The sequence below is a fragment of the Zalophus californianus genome, chromosome 9, assembly GCF_009762305.2.
Source record: "Zalophus californianus isolate mZalCal1 chromosome 9, mZalCal1.pri.v2, whole genome shotgun sequence".
NCBI classification, from domain to species: Eukaryota; Metazoa; Chordata; class Mammalia; order Carnivora; family Otariidae; genus Zalophus; species Zalophus californianus.
This window is the reverse complement of record NC_045603.1, coordinates 40,272,093-40,293,658: the sequence shown is the minus strand read 5'-3', so window position 1 is coordinate 40,293,658 and position 21,566 is coordinate 40,272,093. Positions and strand designations below refer to the sequence as shown.

At 36.9% G+C, this 21,566-nt stretch overlaps 1 protein-coding gene across 3 annotated transcripts in view; it reads left to right on the top strand.

The window, feature by feature from the left end:
* Positions 1–21,566, top strand: part of NAV3 (neuron navigator 3) — a 351,526-nt gene that overhangs the window by 148,660 nt on the left and 181,300 nt on the right. For all 3 annotated transcript variants that reach the window (XM_027594099.2, XM_027594098.2, XM_027594097.2), the window contains exons 6-8: positions 4,760–4,828; positions 7,986–8,125; positions 19,240–20,266. In XM_027594099.2, the coding sequence (XP_027449900.1) occupies positions 4,760–4,828; positions 7,986–8,125; positions 19,240–20,266 (1,236 nt within the window). The remainder of the gene's footprint in view (positions 1–4,759; positions 4,829–7,985; positions 8,126–19,239; positions 20,267–21,566) is intronic.

The following is a 21,566-nucleotide window of genomic DNA, read 5'->3' as shown; positions in this document are numbered from 1 at the left end:
CTGTTATTTTTAATATGTATAATGTATACAGATAAATTAATGTTTAAAATCTTTAGTTTCATATTTCTAGTCAGGAATAGAGTGTAGCCTTTGCAGGACTATTATAAGGAATACATGAGAAAATAAGTGTAAACTGCAGGTCACTTAATAAGGACACAATGAAGATGAATGTCTTTTTGTTCCTTCCTTTAATATATTTCTGATAAGTACTTTCTTAAAACTATCCCACTTGCTTAAAAGATGGAAATATGTCTTTGTTTGATAATATTACTTAGTAAATATCAATCAATTATTTAGTTATTGAACCATACTAACCCCGTAAAAGGAACTGAGAATGCAAAGTGGACATACATAATTCCTGTCCTAGTAAACAAAACAGTCTGCTCAGGACATAGACATTTACCATGATAAATTCCCATATTAACCTAATAATTAGAGAAGAATTAAGATCTGTGGACTGCGGAGGACAAAATTAACTCTGGGAAATTTGAGAAATGCTTCAACAAGAAGGTGAGATTTGAGCAGGATTTTGAACTAGCAGTAAGATTTTATAATGTAGGGAAGAGAAGGACTAGTATTTCAGATGAAGGAAGCCTTATGGGAAGAGCCATGGACCCATGGGAAAAAGGCTGTATGCAAGGAGAGAGGTATGGTGACAGTGAACACAGGGTGGCGGTATGCAGAGAGCATGAGGCTGTAAGAGTCTGAGGAGACATACTGAAGTACTGTAAACCAAATCACAGGCCTTGGATTTTATCCTGTGGACAGCCGGGGAGGTCAACAGCAATTTCAAAGGAAGTGGTTGGCATTCATTCTTCTTTGGGAAAGTTCCTTCTTTTGACTATGAGAGGAATAATTTGATTTGTCTGGGAATAAAAATGGACTGATAACAAAGAAACTAGTAAAGAAGTATTACTAGAGTCTGTGAGAGAGATGACATGTAGGAAAAAAAGCAAAAGGTAATGATCAAGACAACTCCATATTGTTCAGTGGAGAAAACAGTGACACTCAAGTTACGTAGCAAAGTCAGAGAGAGAGAGAGAGAGAGAGGATGGTTTGAAAGAAGGAGAATGAGTTGTTTTGAACATTTTTTGGAATATCTGGGAGAGATCTTGTTGATAGATCCAGGTATAATTTTTAGGGGATCTCAAGCTGCTATTAGGAAAGAGACTGAGTTTAAGATTGAGATTGAGTATAAAATGTAGATCTGAGATAGGAAGAATAGAGGAGTATATTAGCTGTTGCCTAGGATTACAATTTTTGAAAATATTCATGGTAACCGTACAACAATTGAGGGGGCAGAGAGAGTGAGTCAACTGTTACTTGGGAAGTAGGAGTAGCTGCAGAGGTAGCTGTTGCATTAGGAAAGCTAAGTGAGGTGATGATTTCTGGAAGGTAGATATCAAAAGTATCAAAAGCTGCTGCAGGATAGATGATGAGGCCTGACTCGAGATGTTTAGATTATGCTGTTTGACTTTAGAAACTACAAGGTTTTTTCCTCCAAGGTTGGACATTTGTGGGTATTCTGTAGAGCACAGCTTTTTCAATTTTATTATGCATCAGAATCCTGTTAAAATGCAGATTCTCTGGGATGAGACCCAAGATTCAGTATTTCTAAAAAGTTCCAAGTGATGCCAGTTTTTTTGGTCCTTGAACAACACTTTGAATGGCAAGTTTCTGGCAATTAGTAAAAATGGATAAGTTAAAATTCAGGATCTGTTTACTTTGAGAAGCTTTCTTCCCTGATAATAAATGGATATTATAGTTCCACATATTTGCACTGAAGGTAGATTAGAAAGGTATGGTAATTTGGATATTTCTGTGTTCTGAACACCAGATGAGTTTCATTTTTAAAAAATTCATTTGACTGTCTCTAGTCTCCTCCTCTTGTCTTCCATGTTAGGGAACTAAAAAGCATTCCCTTAATATTTACTTTATCAGATAGGTGAGCAGATACTTCTTTTTGGTAGAATCCACAATGAGTCTCAAAATATTTATTTCTTTTGTGCTTTGTTTCTGATATTTTTACCACCCATTAGCTAGAAGGAGTCTCATTTGACAATTTTCCAGAAAAAAAATACACAATCCTCAATCCAGATATTTTGAAAATTCCTAGTTTATTGGTGTTCTGACTCTGTTTATCTTCCCCGTCTTGCCTCAGAGCTGTGTCTACATGTCCCTTGTGTCTGTTTTACCAATAAATTGTATTAGCTATACAGCCTCACCTACTCTGTTACTATACTGAAACTAAACTTACTAAATCTGAAACGTGAGATATGGTATTACAAGCACCGTGGGGAAAAATAGTGGTTTTCTACTGAGTGTGGAGGCAGAGCGAAGTAGAAGATTAAGAAAAACGAAAGGGGCCAGAGGCATTGTGGGACACGCTGGGGGCTTGAGTTAGTGCAATAAACAAGGAAATTGGAAGAGAACACAATGCAAATGGATTTGTAGAGGTTAAATCAGAGTGACAGCCTATTGATTGCATATCTGCAATAATTAAAAGAAAAAAGAGAAGAGTCAACTATCGAGGTTTCAAGCCCATTGGACTAAAGAAAATGATGATCCTGTGAATAGAAATTAAGAAATTAGAGGAAGGATCTGATTAAGACTTGGGGATAAAAGAGGGAAAATGGTGTTTAATGTGATGATTTTGAAGATCATGGAAATGGGACATCTTTTCCTCAGTTGATATTGATGGTTGGGAGTGTGGTGCACACATTAATTCTAGTTTATAGTAGATTTTACTTAAAGTCTTAGGGAAGAAATGAATGATATGCAAACAATGAATCATGGAACACTACATCAAAAACTAATGATGTATGGTGATTAACATAACAAAAGAAAAGAAAAGAAATGAATTGCTAAGTGAAAGAATGCATACAAGTGTTTGAGGAAAGAGGACCTATGAAAAATCATGCCTTTAAGAGCTCGATAGAGGGAAAGGACGCAGTGAAGGAAAGAGAAAATGGACAAGAATGATGGTGGGCAAATCAAGTGAGCTCACTGGTATTACCGTCTGTGAAAGAGAGAGATTCACAAAGGCAGAGGGAGCAATATGGGTCAGATACAAAGATGTTAGAGTATGGTGAGAATTAAATAAAAGTCTTGTGTTCTTCACACAACAGTTTCACTAGTGCAAGCAATGCAGAACAGAAGCCAAGTTTCAAAGGATTAAAATGTGAGGGCTTGGTACAAAAATCTAGGCAACATGTAGAGTATTGTTCTTTCATAATAAACTAGAAACCACACATGGGCCATAAAACCAAGCCGATTTTAGCAAGTCAGTTGACCTTTCTAGATTTCCTTCCCCCACCTCACTTCAATCCTAGAAATTATTGTACTTCTTTAAAATCATGGAAGAAAACCCTATCAGATGGCTTCAGTACCCTGAAGGAAAGTACATTGTTTCATTGTCATCTCTCCAGCTAATATTTGTGTTCAATTTGGAGAGTATGGGATCAGACATAGTAGTGAACCTTGAGGTAGGTCTTTTTCTTTTGCATTGACAGCTAGACTGAGAAGTTCACAAAAAAAAGTTTCTTCACTTTGGGTGCTTATATTTTAAATTTAAATTTTAAATTAATATCTCATTTCAGCCAGACACTTTGGTTTTTATTTTTATATTATTCTCTGATATCATTGTTACTGAAGTAGTTGGGCCACTTGCCCCAGTGTAGTTAGGATACAGAATTTATTATAGGCAAATGAATAATACATCACATATCAAATGTGAAAAATAAGTGCTCTGAAAAGCTCCTTAGTTATGAGGGTTTATTCTTTTCTATCCGGGCGGTTTTTAAGGGCCTTTGTGCTCCCTCACAATTCACCTGAAAAGTGGTTCTCCACTCGGGCATCAATCCATGACCATCACAGGATATGTGAACATGTTTCAGGTCTAATTGGGTTTCACCATATCCTTCAAAACACTAATTTCAGAACACTCAGGTAATTCAGGAGTTAGTTTAAGTGCAAAATTTCATTTTTGTTTGTAAAATATTCGCTGCTCTTTAGAACTCAGTTTAAATAATGCTTTCTTTTGTGTCTTTGATCAAAGATTTTGATTTAAAATTTGTTAAGAATTATAACTGAAGAATGCCCAGAAGCTGTCATTAGTAGTTGTGCAGTTTGTTTTTGGAGAGCTTAACTCCAGTTTATTCCATTTAACCTATATAGATCTTTCTTTAGGAAAACATCTTGTATTGTTTGCTTCCTTAAAACATTCTATCTAGGACTCGAGATCAAGCAATACATTCATCAGAAACCAGATATTTCAGTCATTTGGTTTTGGAAATAATATTCCAGTTAAAGCAGCAAATTAGAAGCATTTACCAAAGAAAATAATGGCTCTCATACTCTTTCTGTTCATTTTAAACTTTTTGGGAAAGAGCTCTTTGTATTATGTAAAGTTAATCTTTAGCTTTCCTGAAGTTTTCCTAGTCATTTACAAAGGTCAAATTTCTTTATGAGCTGAAATCCTCCTTAAAATAATATGAACAATATCATGCAGCCGTAATTTTAAAGTGATGGCATACTTTATTCCAAGGGGTGCACTGCATCGTTTTGTAGTGTGTTCATTAATCAAAGGTCATGGTATATATGTTGCATTATCATAATTTTCTAATTAATTTATTCTTTATACATGCTTATACATGTTCCAATTGCATTTCATTAACTCATAGTTTTCTTGTAATGTTGTGCTTTCTTTCCATGTTCAAAGAATCTCTTTAATTCAATTTCTCTGTTTCTCCTCATACAGTCTGGCAGCCAGATATGCAACTCAGTCTAATCACAGTGGAATTGCAACCAGTCAAAAAAAGCCTACTAGGTCAGTTAATATCTCTAATTTATTGCTTGTTAGTGATAATAAAGTAACTGCCCAGTGATATTTTGTCCTATCATTCTAAATTTTTTTCATAAATTACATACTTCTGGATGAAAGTTTCGAAGACTGAATTCTTCCAAGTGGATTTCCATATGCATTCTTGGGGATGAGCATGTCTGTGTTAGATCATTAAATGGGTTTTGGCTTCTTCTGTTTTAGTTTTGTTATATATACTGTTATGACTGGGCTGAAGTCTAGCTTCTAAGCTTAGAGAAAGTCAAGGAAAACATTACTTGGAAGGCCCCATTCCTTCCAGGTTACAGAATCTGAGAGTTACAAGACAAGAATGTAATTGTTTTTCGAGATGGGCATGCATTAATTATTGCACATTTTGAAGCAGAATTGAGAAATAGTGGCAGCTTTTTGTGGGGAGGTTAGCACCAAGTCACCAAGTTAACCTGGACTGTTCCTTTATCTATAATAGTTGAAATTTTTGCTTCTTTCTGACATACATATTTTAAAGACAGTCTGTTATAGCAAATGACTGTGTTATATCCTGTTTGGAAAATACTGATTGATAAATGTATATTGAAAGTGTTTGATGTTTTTTTTAAAAAATGTTAAGTTGCCGAAGGCATGATGGTACAGCTGAATGAAGCCACAGCAAATGTGTTTGGAACCCCTGATTATTATGTAATTATATCTGCCCTCTCTCTCACTGGGGAAGTATCTCTGTGGTGGCTTCCTAATCACTGCTCAGATAACGTATCGTATTATGCAATGTTTGACCACAAGAATGGCTTATGATGCCTTGATGTGAGGTATGTGCTTTTCCTCTTGCCTTGGTATTCTAAGTTATGTTCATTTCCATAGTAATTAAAATGATTTGGGAGAGAAAAATTTAAAGGGTATTTAATTAAAAGTAGGAAAAATGATATAAATTCAAATGTGCAAAATACAGTGACCTGCCATGTACAGTTTTTATTACCACTTCTAAGACTCATGCATATAAAATATATTTTAAGCACATTAATTTAATGGAACATTTCTCTCTCTGACTTTTGTTGGCTTCATTCTCATTTCTCTTTTTATTACTTTGATGAATGATCTGGAGCTCTGGCTGCCTGTCAAATTAGGGTAATGAGAAGACCAAATGGATTTTTTAATTTGTTTTAATTTGTTCTTCTGAGAACTAAAGATCACTTGGCTTCATGGGTCACAGTAAAGAATAAATGCAATTTAATTGCTTTCTAGAAACAGGTCAAGTTTTATTGCAAGCAGGGCAATTTTGGTGACAAATTTGTTTGTACATGTGAGTTTGGGATGGACTTTCTGAGTCTGTAGTTGTGTCCTCAGGAATAGTTCTTAGATTTATTATGACTCGGGCATTTGTCCAAATTAATTAATTGAGTTCTTTCTTTAGAGTGCAGTCATTGGTACTCAAAATTCCTGGTGTCTTTGGTTTTGTGCTATACTTACATACCCTCTAGATCTATTTAAGCAAAAGTTAAATGCTGGGATCATTTGGAAAAGGTTCCAACCTTGTACATGGCACAGCTTCTAATTAGCAAAATAGCTGAAGGAACTGTTTATTAGCCATATGTATTCAAACTCCAGAATATAGTCAACATTTTGAAACTATTAACTATTCCAAGAAAGCTTAGCACTTGTGTTTTTAAGCCAGTATTTGTGTTTTCCTGATGTTCATTCCCTGTTGCAATACCTGTTACTATTTTAAAAAGTAGCTATAGTATTTAAGAGTTTGATTTCCTAATAACTACAGAAATAATATATCAATTATGAAGGTGAGTCAAAATACGAAAATAGTAACAACTGATCTTGAAATTGTGATATATTGGGCACCAATATAACAGATATAAACACTCTTTCATTTTAAAAATTCAGTATAGAGAACAGTAAACATTTTCATGCTTCATTTATAAGGGCTGGAGGTTTTTTTTTCTTTTAAAATAGAAATTATCAGAGCAGTACACAGTGACATGCACATGGTGGCAGCAAATAGTAGCCAAGACGCTGACATCCTTTAATATCATGTTGTTAAATATGACTTAGAATGCCAATATTAGTTCTATGCAGATTGTGTATTGTACATATACAATATGTTAATAGTGTAGAACAAAATATAGCGATTGTATATTGTAGGCGCCATTCATGAAATAATTGATACTTGAAATTTTAAGGTAGAAACTACTTAAACAGTGACATAAATGATCCACACGGGTATTTAATTTTAGTCCACATAAGATAACTGCAAATCACAACCTAATGTCAAACTTCCCCTAATTTTAACACAGTCTGCCTATTATTTCCTCTTGTCTTGTCTTTCATCCCCAAAGACTAGCTGAAGTCACTGTCCCTGTGGGTGTATTTTACATTGACATTCTGCTAACAGAGATTTTCTGCTTCTGAGACCTGCACCCTTTCTTGTCATGGCACCCCTGTGGTCAGCTGGCCACACTTGCAAGACAACCAGCTAAAAGTCTAGGTGCTTACTTTTGGCAAAACGATTAAAGAAAAGAAATTTTTTGAGGCAGCCCAGTAAAATATAAATTAACTCATGACCTTGGTCTCTGCACCATGTTTGAATGAGAGTAGCTTACTACCTTAGTTATGCACTAAGCATTTGCTATTAGCAATTTGTTCAGTAACTTTATTCTTCTTGTTATTATCAAGTTGACTTAGGAAACAACTATCTAAGAGAAAAATAAATGTCCCATACATTGAAAAGAACAACTTAACAACAACTGCAAATAGGTGATTAATACCCCGAGAACATATCACATTTGTGTTATTTCCCTTGCTTTTCATGTACTTGGTATAATATTTTTAAGTCAAAGTGTTATTCGTCAGGGGTGTGGTAAGTATGACTTTTTAAGTGAAAGGTTACTTTATTTCTAATTGCTCTACATTACTGATACCATTTGAGGGCATGTTTATTGAAAAGTGAAACAAGATTTTTCTAAAGAGTCTTAATCCTTGTGTTTAGCTATTTATCACTGAAACCACCATTTTCTGCTAAATAGATTTTAGAACATCATATATTGTGCTTTTTCCATTAAGGCCTCCCCAGTCAGAACCTCCTACCCCCTATCTTTTTGTAATATACAATACTGATGTAATTTTTCTTATACTATTTCAGGCTTCCAGGTCCCTCTAGGGTACCAGCTGCCGGCAGCTGCAGCAAGGTCCAGGGAGCCTCTAATTTAAATAGGAGAAGTCAGAGCTTTAACAGCATCGACAAAAACAAGCCTCCAAATTATGCAAATGGCAATGAAAAAGGTAAGTGTTTGCCTGTTACATCATTGTGGCACAAGTCTAACGTATTGATTGGTCTTATAAATTACATGCTAAGTCCAATATGTTAGCAGTGTTAATGCCTTTTGGAATGGAGTCGTTATCAGTGTGGTTTCATGTTTTCTAACTTCCTCCTCCTGAATTCCAGCTTTCTTTAGGGCTTTTTTTATCTGAAGAACATTTTAAGGAAGTAAACTCATTTATTTTAAAGTGGCTAATTATATACCCAAGTATAAAATCTGTTTCCCCAAAACATTTCCTCCTGGTTGCATATAAATAGCATTTTCTTTTGTCTTCTCATGTTTTATGAACAATTATTTTAAAATCATAAATCTATATTAGGTTTATTTGAATATTTAGCTTCAGTTGACATAAATGCCATAAGTGCTTTGGGCATCAAACATTGAGACATAATTAGGGTGAATATTTAATCTTTGAGAGCAGCAGGACACAGAAATAATGCGACCTTAGTTTTCCCTAAAGAGACAAGTTATCCATGTTTGCTTTATTTTCTTGGAAGAGTATGGGATAGAAATATCAGATCACAAAATCATTGGGAAGAAAGGACACTTAGTGGAATTTGTGTGAAAGGCAAATTATATATTAACTAGATGACACACAATTCTTTGTGTTGTGCACAGTGTGCTTTTAACGAACGGCTTGCTTGATATATTGCACTGTGGAGCATGGGTTCATGTGAGAGAGGGTGCATTTTACATCTAAACCAGGAGAAAATCAAGAACCTACACTGTTGTAGGCAGAGTGACTGTGTGAGGGACTAAGGCCTGTGGCTGGCTTTTGAGCTAGTTCCTTCAAATCCATAGAACTTTAACTTCTCTTTACAGTATTTAACTTTCCATGCAACAAAACATGAAGTTCAAAAGTAACAAACATGCTTAGTTAGTAGAAAAGCTGGCAAATTCAACCAGGTAGGAATTTTTTGCTCAAATCAGATCATTTCAGATTGTTTCATACAGATGATATGATCTGACAACTTTCTTTAATTTAGACATGAAATGACAGATAATTTATGAATCGGCACTTTTGTGAAAATTTCTCATGCATTAAAACAAAATTGGACAGAACATAAATCCCTGAAAGCAAGGCAGTGTGTCTTGATCCCTATAATATTCCCTGTTCTTGAGTGGAATGGAAAAAGAAGAAAATAATGTATAACTGGAAGTTAGGGGTTTGTCTTTAAAATGTAAAACCTCTGATTTAGGAACCTAAGAAATTTTACTGGACACTTACACTTTTCCTGAGGGAAAGGGAGAAAACAATTACTCAGAAAAACTTTCTTTGTTGTTTTGTGACTTTCCTAAAAAGTGTCATAGGGAGTCTGTATGTGCTGTGAAAGTTTAAGGGAGAGTGTTTAGACATACAGATGTGTTGAATGGACATATCCAGTTTAACTACATGATTCTACAATTATGTAATATTTTTGCAAGAAATTACTAATAACATTGGCACAGAGACTTAGAAATGCTTTAGATGATCTAACATTTTGATATCGTAATATATCTGAAATTTTCTGTCATGTGACATGGTTTTATGTATCTCTGGCGTCTAAAAGTAAGGATCTAAAGGTAGGCAAGCATTTCTATTTTTCCATAGCCATTCAACCTCTCTTATGAGCAAAATTAGGAAGTAGTAATATTTACAATAACCACAAGGTGGAGACAGATGACATACATTATGAGGTTTTTGATTCAGAAAAGCAGATTTCCTTAAGTCCACATCTACAGCAAAATACAGGGTTTTCCTTACTTTTAATTCCCAAATAACTAAAAATTCAAAAGCATTTAAACTGTGTGATCTCACAGTCACAAGTATTTATAATATGTCCAATATAGGCATTAAATGTCTGAAAACTGCCAATAAGAACTGAAGCATATATTGCATCATATGATTGTTACATGGCATTTTCTATTAATGTGGAGTTACAGCTTTATCAATACATCCAATATCAATATTTCTAAATTGATCATTCGGTCATGCTATTTTATATTTCTAAAATATTATCTTGGGGCACCTGTGTGGCTCAGGTTGTTAAGCATCTGGCTCTTGATTTCAGCTCAGGTCATGATCTTAGGGTCATGGGATCGAGCGTCACATCAGGTACAATACTCAAGGTGGAGTCTGCTTGAGATTCTCTCTCCTCCTCTCCCTTTGTCTCTTCTGCCACTTGTGCACACACTCTCTCTCTAAAATAAATAAATAAATAAAATCTTTTAATTTTGAGAAAAAAGAAAAAGAAGAAGATAGCAGGAGAGGAAGAATGAAGGGGAGTAAGTCAGAGGGGGAGACGAACCAGGAGAGATGATGGACCCTGAAAAACAAACTGAGGTTTCTGGAGGGGAGGGGGTGGGGGGATGGGTTAGCCTGGTGATGGGTATTGAGGAGGGCACATTCTGCATGGAGCACTGGGTGTTAATGAACAAACAATGAATCATGGAACAGTACACCAAAACAAATTATGTAATATATGGTGATTAACATAACAATAAAAAAAGAAAAAAAAAGAATTAATGGGGCAATAAACAGAGAAGTGCAAAAAAAAATAAATAAAATCTTTTAAAAAATAAAATGTTATCTTAAATTGTAAGAACAAACAAAACAATGATAAACATTACATACGACACAATTTATAATTTATTCTTTAGGCTATTAGAGGGGAATATCTTCTTGGATAAGAATGTTTTATTTAATCTTTTTGACATGGATATTTGTAGTGGTAGCACAATCTATATAAAAATAGAAAATTTCGGGGCGCCTGGGTGGCTCAGTTGGTTGGGCGCCTGCCTTTGGCTCGCGTCATGATCTCAGGGTCCTGGGATCGAGCCCTGCCTCGAGCCCCGCTTCGGACTCCCCGCTCGGCAGGAGGCCTGCTTCTCCCTCTCCCACTCCCCCTGCTTGTGTTCCCCTCTCTCGCTGTCTCTCTCTCTGTCAAATAAATAAAATCTTTAAAAAAAGAAAAAATAAAAAAATAAAAATAGAAAATTTCTTCTGCTGACAAGCTGATCTCTGTCACAAACTGGTCTGCATATATATCCTTGATATGATCAAGTAAGGTGAAAACTAAGTAAGAGTTTTCAAAGGTCACAGTATTATAATGACAGAATTCAGAAAGTAGTAACTTGAGTAATTAATTGCTACTCCTTTTTTAGTTATTAGAAAGTGTAACATTTAAATTTAACAAATTAAGATATTTTGCTTGAGGGATTAACCAAATTATCTGCAATGTGTTCCCTGAATGCTTCCAAGTGGAAATACACTTTCTACTTTCTTTAACAAGTCTTGGGTGATGAGTTATATGAACCACTTGAAGAATCTCTAGAATTTGTAATAGACAATAAAGATTTATTCACAATTAAAACAATTTCATTTCCCTGTTTAAAAACATACTGTTGAAAGCACAGTGGGGTGCCTGGGTGGCTCAGTCATTAACCATCTGCCTTTGGCTCAGGTCATGATCCCAGGGTCCTGGGATCAAGCCCCACATGGGGCTCCCTGGTCCGCGGGAAGCCTGCTTCTCCCTCTCCCACTCCCCCTGCTTGTGTTCCCTCTGTCTCTGTGTCTCTCTCTCTGTCAAATAAATAAATAAAATCTTAAAAAAAAAACAAACATAGCAGCTTTTCACCTGTATAGCATTGTTAACAATAAGTAACTTATTTGCAAATTGTGTGACTTATGAAAGGAAATCAGTAGAGAATCACAAACTGCCACTTCAAAAGATCTATCTAATATCATTTTAATAATAATACAGTTCAAGAAATAGGGTGTTCATTTCACCATTTTCCAAATGAATTAAAATGTCCGTGAACATGGCCACAGATGCTCCTTTGTAGAGAAGGTGGAAAAGAAATGTTGTTACAGCAAGAGGCAGTGGGTGGCACCCTTCTGCTGAAATGGAATGTGGGAACAGATTTTTCAGAACAAATGGTGAAATGAAGATAGCACTGTTTGTAGAGAAGAATTTCTTCTGAGAGTCCCAAATTTCTTCTCTTGGTGACCTGCCATTCAGATACTGACAATGAATAATACGTTCTGACGTCAGCATTTATCAATTTGCCCATACACTGTAGACAAGATGTATGCTTTAAAGAAAAATTAAATACCTACTCCCTGGGAATTAGGGATCATGTGAAAACGGTGCCCTTGTTCATTTATATATATACTTTCTATGCTTGAAGCAGATTATCTTAAGAAATCATTCTTGTATAAAATCTGGGTATTAAATATGAAAAAAAGCTACACAGTTTCATATTATTAGGAATGTAAATATCCCTAGCTTTATTTGGAATTCAGTTACTGAACTATGCTCTGTAAACAGTTTTTGCTTGACAGAGTTTATTAGCAGAGAGTTGTTTTTCATGTTGCTAAGAAACATGCCAGAGGGCATTTTGCCATCTTTTTATTGTTTCTCCCAAGTGATACTTAACATTGTACCTACACATCTACTAAAGAGATGTCCTTTCTGTTCTCCTAGATCCTAATAAAGTGTCTTCTGCTGTGGAAGGGTTCACTTCCACTTACACTCAACACAGGTAGAATAGGATTGATACTGAGAATTTGGCAACATTGCAGTTGAAATTTTAAAACTACAAGGTTAACGTGAATGTTGTATTAGTAATGGGATTTTGACTGCTAAAATGTAGCTATCTGATTCTTAAGTACTTTCTCTGTTTTTTTGTTAATTGCTCTGAAATTATTGTGGTATCAAAGAACTAAACTGTTTTATTTTCTTTTCAAGGCAATGCAAATATGTTTTACTTATTATATTGCTTTACTAGTGGCTGGATTACGTGTTCCACCATGACTTTTTGCTTTATTTCCTTGAGACTTATATAAACCTAAAATGAAATGTGAAATGAAAATTACAAGCTAATCTTAGGGATTTTCACAAGGTAACATAACTAGGTACATATATTAGGTGATATGATTAAAGGGACTTGAGAATATATGTTGTTTGCTTATGTATAAATGCTCACATCTTGAGGTGTACACATGTTATACATGCCTGTACATAAATTACATAGTTTTTCCTAAAACTGGCTGGCGAATGAAAGTTTCCTTAAATTTCACAGTACTCCACAAAGTGGCACTGTAACATTGCATGAGCAGAACGGACAGCACCTCTGGGGTCCCTGTAATCTCATTCCATGTTTCTGTTAAGTCATTCTAAATTTGATGTTTGAGACATTGCATGAGTACTCATTCATGGAAGGTAGTGTGCTCAGGTGAACAAGGGCCCAGTTGGTAACAAGACATATTTGGATTTGAATGCTACATTTTTTAATTATTTAACTTTTTTTTTTTTTTTTTTTTTTTTTTTTTTTTACCCTTTAAAGGGTTCAAATGTATTTTGGGCATGTTATTGTGAAACGAGGGTCTAAGGTGATCAATTGCCATGGTCACATTGATAAATCATTTCCTTTGTTTCACAATGACCTGTGGTACTGAAGTTGCCCTGTATTTCCCAGGGATCCCAGATATCAGGGAGTACAATGTCCCCTACACAGTGAATACTTTAAAATGAATGGTGCTATTGTCATCATTTTTGTTACTTTGTGTTACCTTGTATATTGTTATTCTGTTGTTACTTTGTAAGTTAAAGCTGGTTTGCTTGCATTTAAGCAACATACAATTCAGGAAGGAAGCAGAGGTAAATAGGTTGAGGATGGTTCCTGTGTCCTTTCTCAGGCTAACAGCACTGTTGGCAACATGGCGCTAATGTTCCACAGGGAAGTGTACTTATCTAAACTTTTCATACACCTGTTGTGACTGCCATATTTGTCAATGTGTATTCATTTTACTAGAACTGGATTGGCATTTTTTCCAGGTCATCAATGTTATTTATTTATTTTTTTTGTAAGATGAGATAACTAAAAACTCTCTCGATTTACATATTTTCTAAGCATGAATTAAAATCTATTCTTACATCAACTCAGAAGGATGGTGCCGGTAAGATGCCCAAGGAGATAGGAGATAATGTACTAAGTAGAAAGAGTCTCCTATCACATTCTCCCCATTTGTATTCTGCTCATCAAGGAAGAAGGACACCATGCTTCAAGGAGTTACCCATTTAACTTCACTACTGTGACAAACATGTGGCATTCTAGAACCACACCAGCAGAATTTCTGGGTAAAAGCGAACATATAGAAAAAAGAGAGAGTGAAAAGCCTCCAAAATTTGGAGTCAGAAAAACCTGAGCTCCAATTGTGATTTTCTCTTTTCTAAGTTTTACTGTATGTGTGGATTGGAACAAGTTACTTTCGCTTTTTAAGCTTCAGTTTTCCCATTTATGGCAAGAGAAATCATGAGTATATTGCAGACGATTAGGGGTTTAAGTGAGATCCCATGTATGAAGAGCTTTCAGGGTGATACTGTGTATCAAAGTGCTTGGGGAAAAGTGAGCAGTTGATAAATAATATTTGGTTGTAGTGGAGTTGATGATGGAGGATGTGGAGGAGGAGGAAGAGGAGGAAGGAAAGGAGAGCGAGTGGAAGAAAGTTTCTCTTTAGGGGCTAGAGACAAGAAGGCAGGTTCGGCTCAGATCATGATCCCGGAGTTCTGGGATCGAGCCCCACATTGGGCTCCCTGCATGGCAGAGAGCCTGTTTCTCCCTCTCCCTCTGCTATTCCCCCTGCTTGTTCTCTCTCTCTCTCTCTGTCAAATAAATAAACAAAATATTAAAAAAAAAAAAAAGGCAGGGCTGAAGGCAGAGCCATTGCAAGGATGCCTTTAAATATGTGCATTAGATATCTGGTCATTTCCTCATACCTCATAACAACTCATTCATAGTCAGGAGCTGAGTTATCAACATTCAGAACTATATCTGCGAGACCAGGCTCCTGAATATTGCACACAGAAATCGCAGGGGGACTAGAATTTGTGGCAGTACCCATTCCCGAGGAGCTGCACCCACTACCTTTTCAGCAGCTGCTGTTGTGCAGCCTTGGTTGTGAGGAGTCCAGGGAGACTGTTAACGATTCCAGTTCCTTCGTGATGCACAACAACTATGATTTGCCCTCTTAATGAGACCTGAAGCACCTCACTGCTGCTATATAGAGACAGGCTGGGGACAGATCAAGAGTTGAGCTTCGAGAAGTGGCTTCTATGTGTGTACTCCTCTGAGAACGATTTTATAGCTGTTTCTGTGATTGTGACTGTGGTTTGGATGTGGATGTCAAAATTTGGAGTCCCTCCTGTCTCATTTTTGAGAGTAGTGATGTTGAAATTCCTCTTCTGTACTTGAACTGTTGTAGCAGTCTATCTAGTTGATGGTAGCACACTTAAGAAGCATCCTGACAGACTCCCTTCCACCTTTTCCTCTCATTTCCACCAAAGCTCCCAGGCATGCAGGGATGGGACTCTCCAGACTTCTTAACCCAGTTGCAGATACACAGAAGATCCACACTCAATATGTGGCCATCAGGAAAACCTGATGGGCTTCTTTTGTTTGCAGTATCCCTTGTAACAAATTGTCAAGCATCCAGTGAATATAGAACTGGCCGTTGTTCTGGAAGTTCAAAGCGCAAAGAATAGTCATGCTGCACAGCTAGGGAACATTTAACAAATTCAACCCCATCGGGTACTGTCATTGGACACATTCTTTAGGGGCGCCTGGGTGGTTCAGTTGGTTAAGTGGCTGCCTTCGGCTCAGGTCATGAACCCAGGGTCCTTGGGATGGAGCCCCACGTCAGGCTCCCTGCTCGGCGGGAGGCATGCTTCTCTCTCTCCGACTCCCCCTGCTTGTGTTCCTTCTCTCCCATTCTCTCTGTCTGTCAAATAAATAAAATAAAATCTTAAAAAAAAAAGAAACATTCTTGAGAGCTGATAATGTCAGCAATTGCCGTGTTTTCTGAGTCCATTCAAACTTTGTTGCTCGAAACATGGTTTGTGACCACAGGCATCGTCATCCTCTGGAGCTTGTTAGAAATGCAGAATCTCAGGGTCCACAGCAGATCTGCTGCATCATGATGTGGTGTGTAGTCAGTAGGATCCCCAGGTTACTTACGTGCCCATTAAAGTTTGAGAACCTCTATTAAGTTAAACACTTAGGATGTCAGACATTCTATGCATAATCACAGGCATGGTCTTTGCTTTAATGGAATGTACAGTAGAGTAGGAAACAGGCAATTACACTGGAGTTACAATGGTTATAAGAGAGGAAATAATAAGCTACGGGAAAATGCAAAAGAGCCACCAAATCCAGATTTGGTGCTGGGATGATCAGAAATGGGGGTGGGGATAATGCTTTTGGTTTGTTTTTTTTGGTTTTTGGTTGTTGTTGTTGTTGTTGTTTCCAGAGGAAGTGAGGTCAAAGTTCAGACCTTACCAATAAATGGGAAATATTGAAGAAATATTTGGTAGGCATTTCTTTTTTTTTTTAAGATTTTATTTATTTATTTGCAAGAGAGAGAATGAGAGAGAGAGAGAGAGCATGTGAGAGGGGGGAGGGTCAGAGGGAGAAGCAGACTCCCTGCTGAGCAGGGAGCCCGATGCGGGACTCGATCCCGGGACTCCAGGATCATGACCTGAGCTGAAGGCAGTCGCTTAACCAACTGAGCCACCCACGCGCCCCTTGGTAGGCATTTCTAACTGCAGGTAGTCAGTGTACTCATTCTGCTGCTGAGAATGATTCAAATTATGATGAAATGTTATCAGTCTCTGGAAGGGATCTTAATGTGTAAGTGAAAAAAATTTGGAATTACCTGTACTTAAAAGAGATTGAAGTAAAAGATTGAAATCCATTAACAGAGAGTGAATGTATTTGAGACATTGGATACTTTGAAGCTTGTTGGATTTGTTTGTCTTGAATTAGTCAATACTCCTACTGTTTCTCAGAACACCTTAGTGTTTATGTACGAACCTAATGGATTTCTACAAATATTCTAGAAATGGACACAATTACAGACTTTACAGGAGTACTGAAAAAACATCAATTTATCATCATAGGCTGTACAATTTATATATACCATGTAAGCATTTTGACTTTTCAGTAACTATTACATTTTAATGTAGAGTATGTATGTACAGTCTTACATTAACTTTTGCCAGCCGAAATATGGAATTGTAGAAAAGTAAAGAGTATTAGAATTAATGTTGGTATACCAATTTTTAAAACAAATATTAAGGAGGGCACTTGTGATGAGCACTGGTTGTTGTATGTAAGTGATGAATCACTAAATCCTACGCCTGAAACAAATATTATACTGTATGTTAACTAACTGGAATTTAAATAAAAATTTGGTAGAAAAAATTAAATATAAAATGCATTTGTCTATTCTTATTAACATAAATTTCACAAATCTTTTATATCATTTTAGGCACACTTATTTTAAAAAAGTTTAACTCCCACAAATATTCAACAAGTAATTTAACCTTTTGTGTCTCTAATTTCCTTATTTTCTCTTTTTGCATATTAATTTCCCTTTATGAAAAATTGTCGAGTAGTATTTGGTACTAATTGGCTTGATTACATATCATTTTGCATGCATTTTGAAGAAAACATTTAAAAATAAAAACATTGTAGTTTATTGTTGTGAATAATTTTTTTTAAAGATTTTATTTATTTATTTGACAGAGAGAGACACAGCGAGAGAGGGAACACAAGCAGGGGGAGTGGGAGAGGGAGAAGCAGGCTTCCTGCAGAGCAGGGAGCCCGATGCGGGGCTCGATCCCAGGACCCTGGGATCATGACCTGAGCCGAAGGCAGACGCTTAATGACTGAATATTTAATGAAATTGAATGGGCTCCAATTCTTGAACATTATGGAAAGTGTATTATTTATAAAATATTTCCACTGGACATTTCATCAAAAATAGCTCTGCATCTATTTATCAATGTCTAGTTTGTTAGCAGTACTAAATGATGCAAATATCTAATTTAATCATTGATCATTTCATGTCTCAAAAAAAAAAGATGAAAGTAGGAGGCTTTTACGGTAGATGAGGTTTAAAGTAAACGATCAGAATTCTATTGCTCCCCAATGTTAATTAACATTTTTCCTGAGGTCTTTAAACTCCAAGCTTTTTCTATTTTATGCCATGTTATAAAATCTCTTTTTGATTTAGTTTTTCATACTTAAAAATGAGACTTGTAATCAGGCATTAATCAGTGTTAGAACAGTCATAGAAGAGTTTATACTATAATGAGATTTCTGAGCAGAAAGTAAGTAAACACATGCATTATAAAGTCCTTATAGGACAAGGCCTTATTTCCATAGCCCCCCCAAAAATAGCTTGAGTTTCCATTAATATTTAAAGTTTGTTCACTTCAGGTGGCTAGAGGTGTGCTGGTTAAGAGCACGAGCTCTGAATTCTGTTCACATCCAGGCTGGGTGACCTTGAACAAGTTATGCAGTTTTTCTGTAAAATAGGGATAAAATATCAATACCTACCTTGTAGGGTTGTTATAAGGATTTATATAATATATGTATTGTATGAAGCTTATATAATATGAATATATCTAAACATACATATATACTGTATATAAATATATAACGTATATATAATATATACAACTACATATATATGTGTCTTGGTAGGTTATCGGACCCATATAAGCCTAAATTTCAATGCTTTTTTATACAAATAAAAGTAAACAATATTAACTAAGAGCTGAGTCATGATTCATAAGCACTTTTAATCAGATAACAATAAGCTAGTCTCCCTGTAAGGTAAAATAATTTCTCAACATTTCTTATACAACATATTTTTATAAGGCTATGCAGAATCAATTTACTGCTATGAGCTACAGCATTAATTGGAAAAAATGTGAAGAATTGCTTAAGGGAAGGAGAATGTTTTGTCTTTAGATATCTATGACTAGCCAAGTTCATTTAGGTAAGAGTAATTTTAGAAGGGAAAAAGGAAAAGTTGTTTTCCAAAATCAATGGCTCTCAGATCCTGAACTTTTGATGTACGATATAAAAACCACCACATCACCGAAGTGATTGATGCCACATAGCATGGCTGCATTCAGCTCACAGGAGAGATCCTTAACTGTGTCTGTGGTTAGAAATACTCAGGGGTATGATATACATGAGCAAATGTCATCAACCTCTTCTTTATTATTTTGTCTTCATGTCCAGATTCCTCCAAAGGACCTCAGCCATCTTCAGGTGTCAATGGTAACACGCAGCCCCCTGGCACCGTGGGGCAGCCCCCTGCCTCTGCCATCCCTTCTCCGAGCGCCAGCAAGCCCTGGCGGAGCAAGTCCATGAATGTCAAGCACAGCGCCACCTCCACCATGCTGACCGTGAAGCAGTCCAGCCCAGCCACCTCCCCCACACCACCTGCAGACAGACTGAAGCCTCCTGTCTCAGAAGGGGTCAAAACAGCCTCCTCGGGACAGAAATCCATGCTTGAAAAATTCAAGCTGGTCAATGCGCGGACTGCTTTACGCCCCCCACAGTCTCCCAGCTCGGGGCCCAGTGATGGGGGGAAGGATGACGATGCCTTTTCTGAATCTGGTGAGATGGAAGGTTTTAACAGTGGTCTGAATAGTGGTGGCTCAACCAATAGCAGTCCCAAAGTGTCCCCTAAATTAGCCCCTCCAAAAGCTGGAAGCAAAAATCTCAGCAATAAAAAGTCTTTGCTACAGCCAAAGGAAAAAGAGGAAAAGAACAGGGACAAAAATAAAGTTTGCACTGAAAAACCAGTCAAGGACGAGAAGGATCAGGTGACAGAGACAGCTCCGAAAAAGACCTCTAAAATTGCAAGCTTGATCCCAAAGGGTAGCAAGACGGCAGCGGCCAAGAAAGAAAGCCTAATCCCCTCTTCCAGTGGCATTCCAAAACCGGGCTCGAAGGTGCCCACAGCAAAGCAGACCGTTTCACCAGGCAGTGCAATGAGCAAAGAGTCGGAAAAATTCAGGACTACCAAGGGAAGCCCTTCCCAGTCCTTACCTAAGCCCACGAGCACTGAGAAAGCAAGCACATCCAATTGCCCTGCTCCTTTGGAAGGAAGGGAAGCCAGCCACGCCCCTCCCGCCGGCTCCTGTGCTGTGCTGGTGGCACCAGGCGGGGGGCAGGCCACGGGGAACGGTGCTGTCCAACTCCCCCAGCAGCAGCAACACAGCCACCCCAACACGGCCACGGTGGCTCCATTCATCTACAGGTAAGGTGGCCGCTACGCGCCCACGGTTGTGAACTTCTGCGGGTCTTCCTACTCCGCGCGTCACGACGACGGTGACTAGAGCTGTGTTTTATTTACGTCATCGTTGTGGAACACTTCCGTTCTGAAGATAAAAAACTAGGATTTCATTTTTTAAGAAAAAAGTATCCAATACGCCCTAGGCCTCTTCCCGCTCCCCTTCCGCCCTCTCATCCCTTCTTTGTAAGAACTTGAGGCCTTCAGAGGTTAACTTACTTGTGCTCCGAGGTGAAGTGAAACCCAGACGCCATGACTCTCTCCTGTGCCTATTACTATTACTACTTCTACTACTATTTTTATTCTTAGTCTTTTAAAATAATTCTCGGTTTTAGAGGGTTTACAGATATTTTTGTTTTCACCCTTGGGAGAAAGTATGTCATGACGGTTAAAGGGGCAGGCTCTGGAACCAGATGCACGTGGATTGAACGCCCTGCTCTGGCTCTTACCAGTTGTGTGACTTTGAACAAGTTACTTAACGTCTCTTCGTCTCATTTTCTTCAGTTGTCAAATAGTAATAACAGTACCTAAAAAGTTGAGAAGAATAACAGGGGTAATGCCTATGTTTACTATATATTCTGGCACATTGTGTTTGTTAAATGTTGCTTATAAGGCATTGCTTTCCCAGCATAAAATTTATATTACTTTCCTGTAGCTAAACGTAAGTTTCTAGGCCAAAATAAGAATCTACATAATTATTATATTTGTGCTTCATGTATTAATTTGTTTTTGCATTATAACTATTTTATAAGGATTAAAATATGCCAATATATGCTATATTTTAAAATATTCATTCTACTAGACAGTTATAAAAATAGCACATTTTGCCTAGTGTGTCGTTTGTTTTAATTGATCAGAAATGTGTCAGTCGCTGCTTTGTCTCCATTTTTATTCACTGTCTTTTCTGTGAGGAGATGCTTAGGGAAGAATAATGTCTGCCCTTTCGGCAGGTTGGCAGTTCAATAACGGGAAAGAAATTTTCTGAATAGGAAGTAGGACCTGCTATAATTAAGTAAGCGTCAATATTTTATAGCTTAAAAGCATATTAAATTTATTAAATGTATAGGTTTTTTAAGGAAAGAAAATAATTATAAGGATTTGTTTTCCTTCGGTGAAAATTGTAAGTGCTTTTCTGATGCTTTATGTACTCAGCAAAGCAAGTTTCTAATTATTGCATTTCAGCTCTTTTTTTTAAGTCTGCTTTTCTGCCTTTAGTAGCAGCAATTCATTTAAAACCTTTGTCTTTGGATCAGATGGGAGTCAGCTC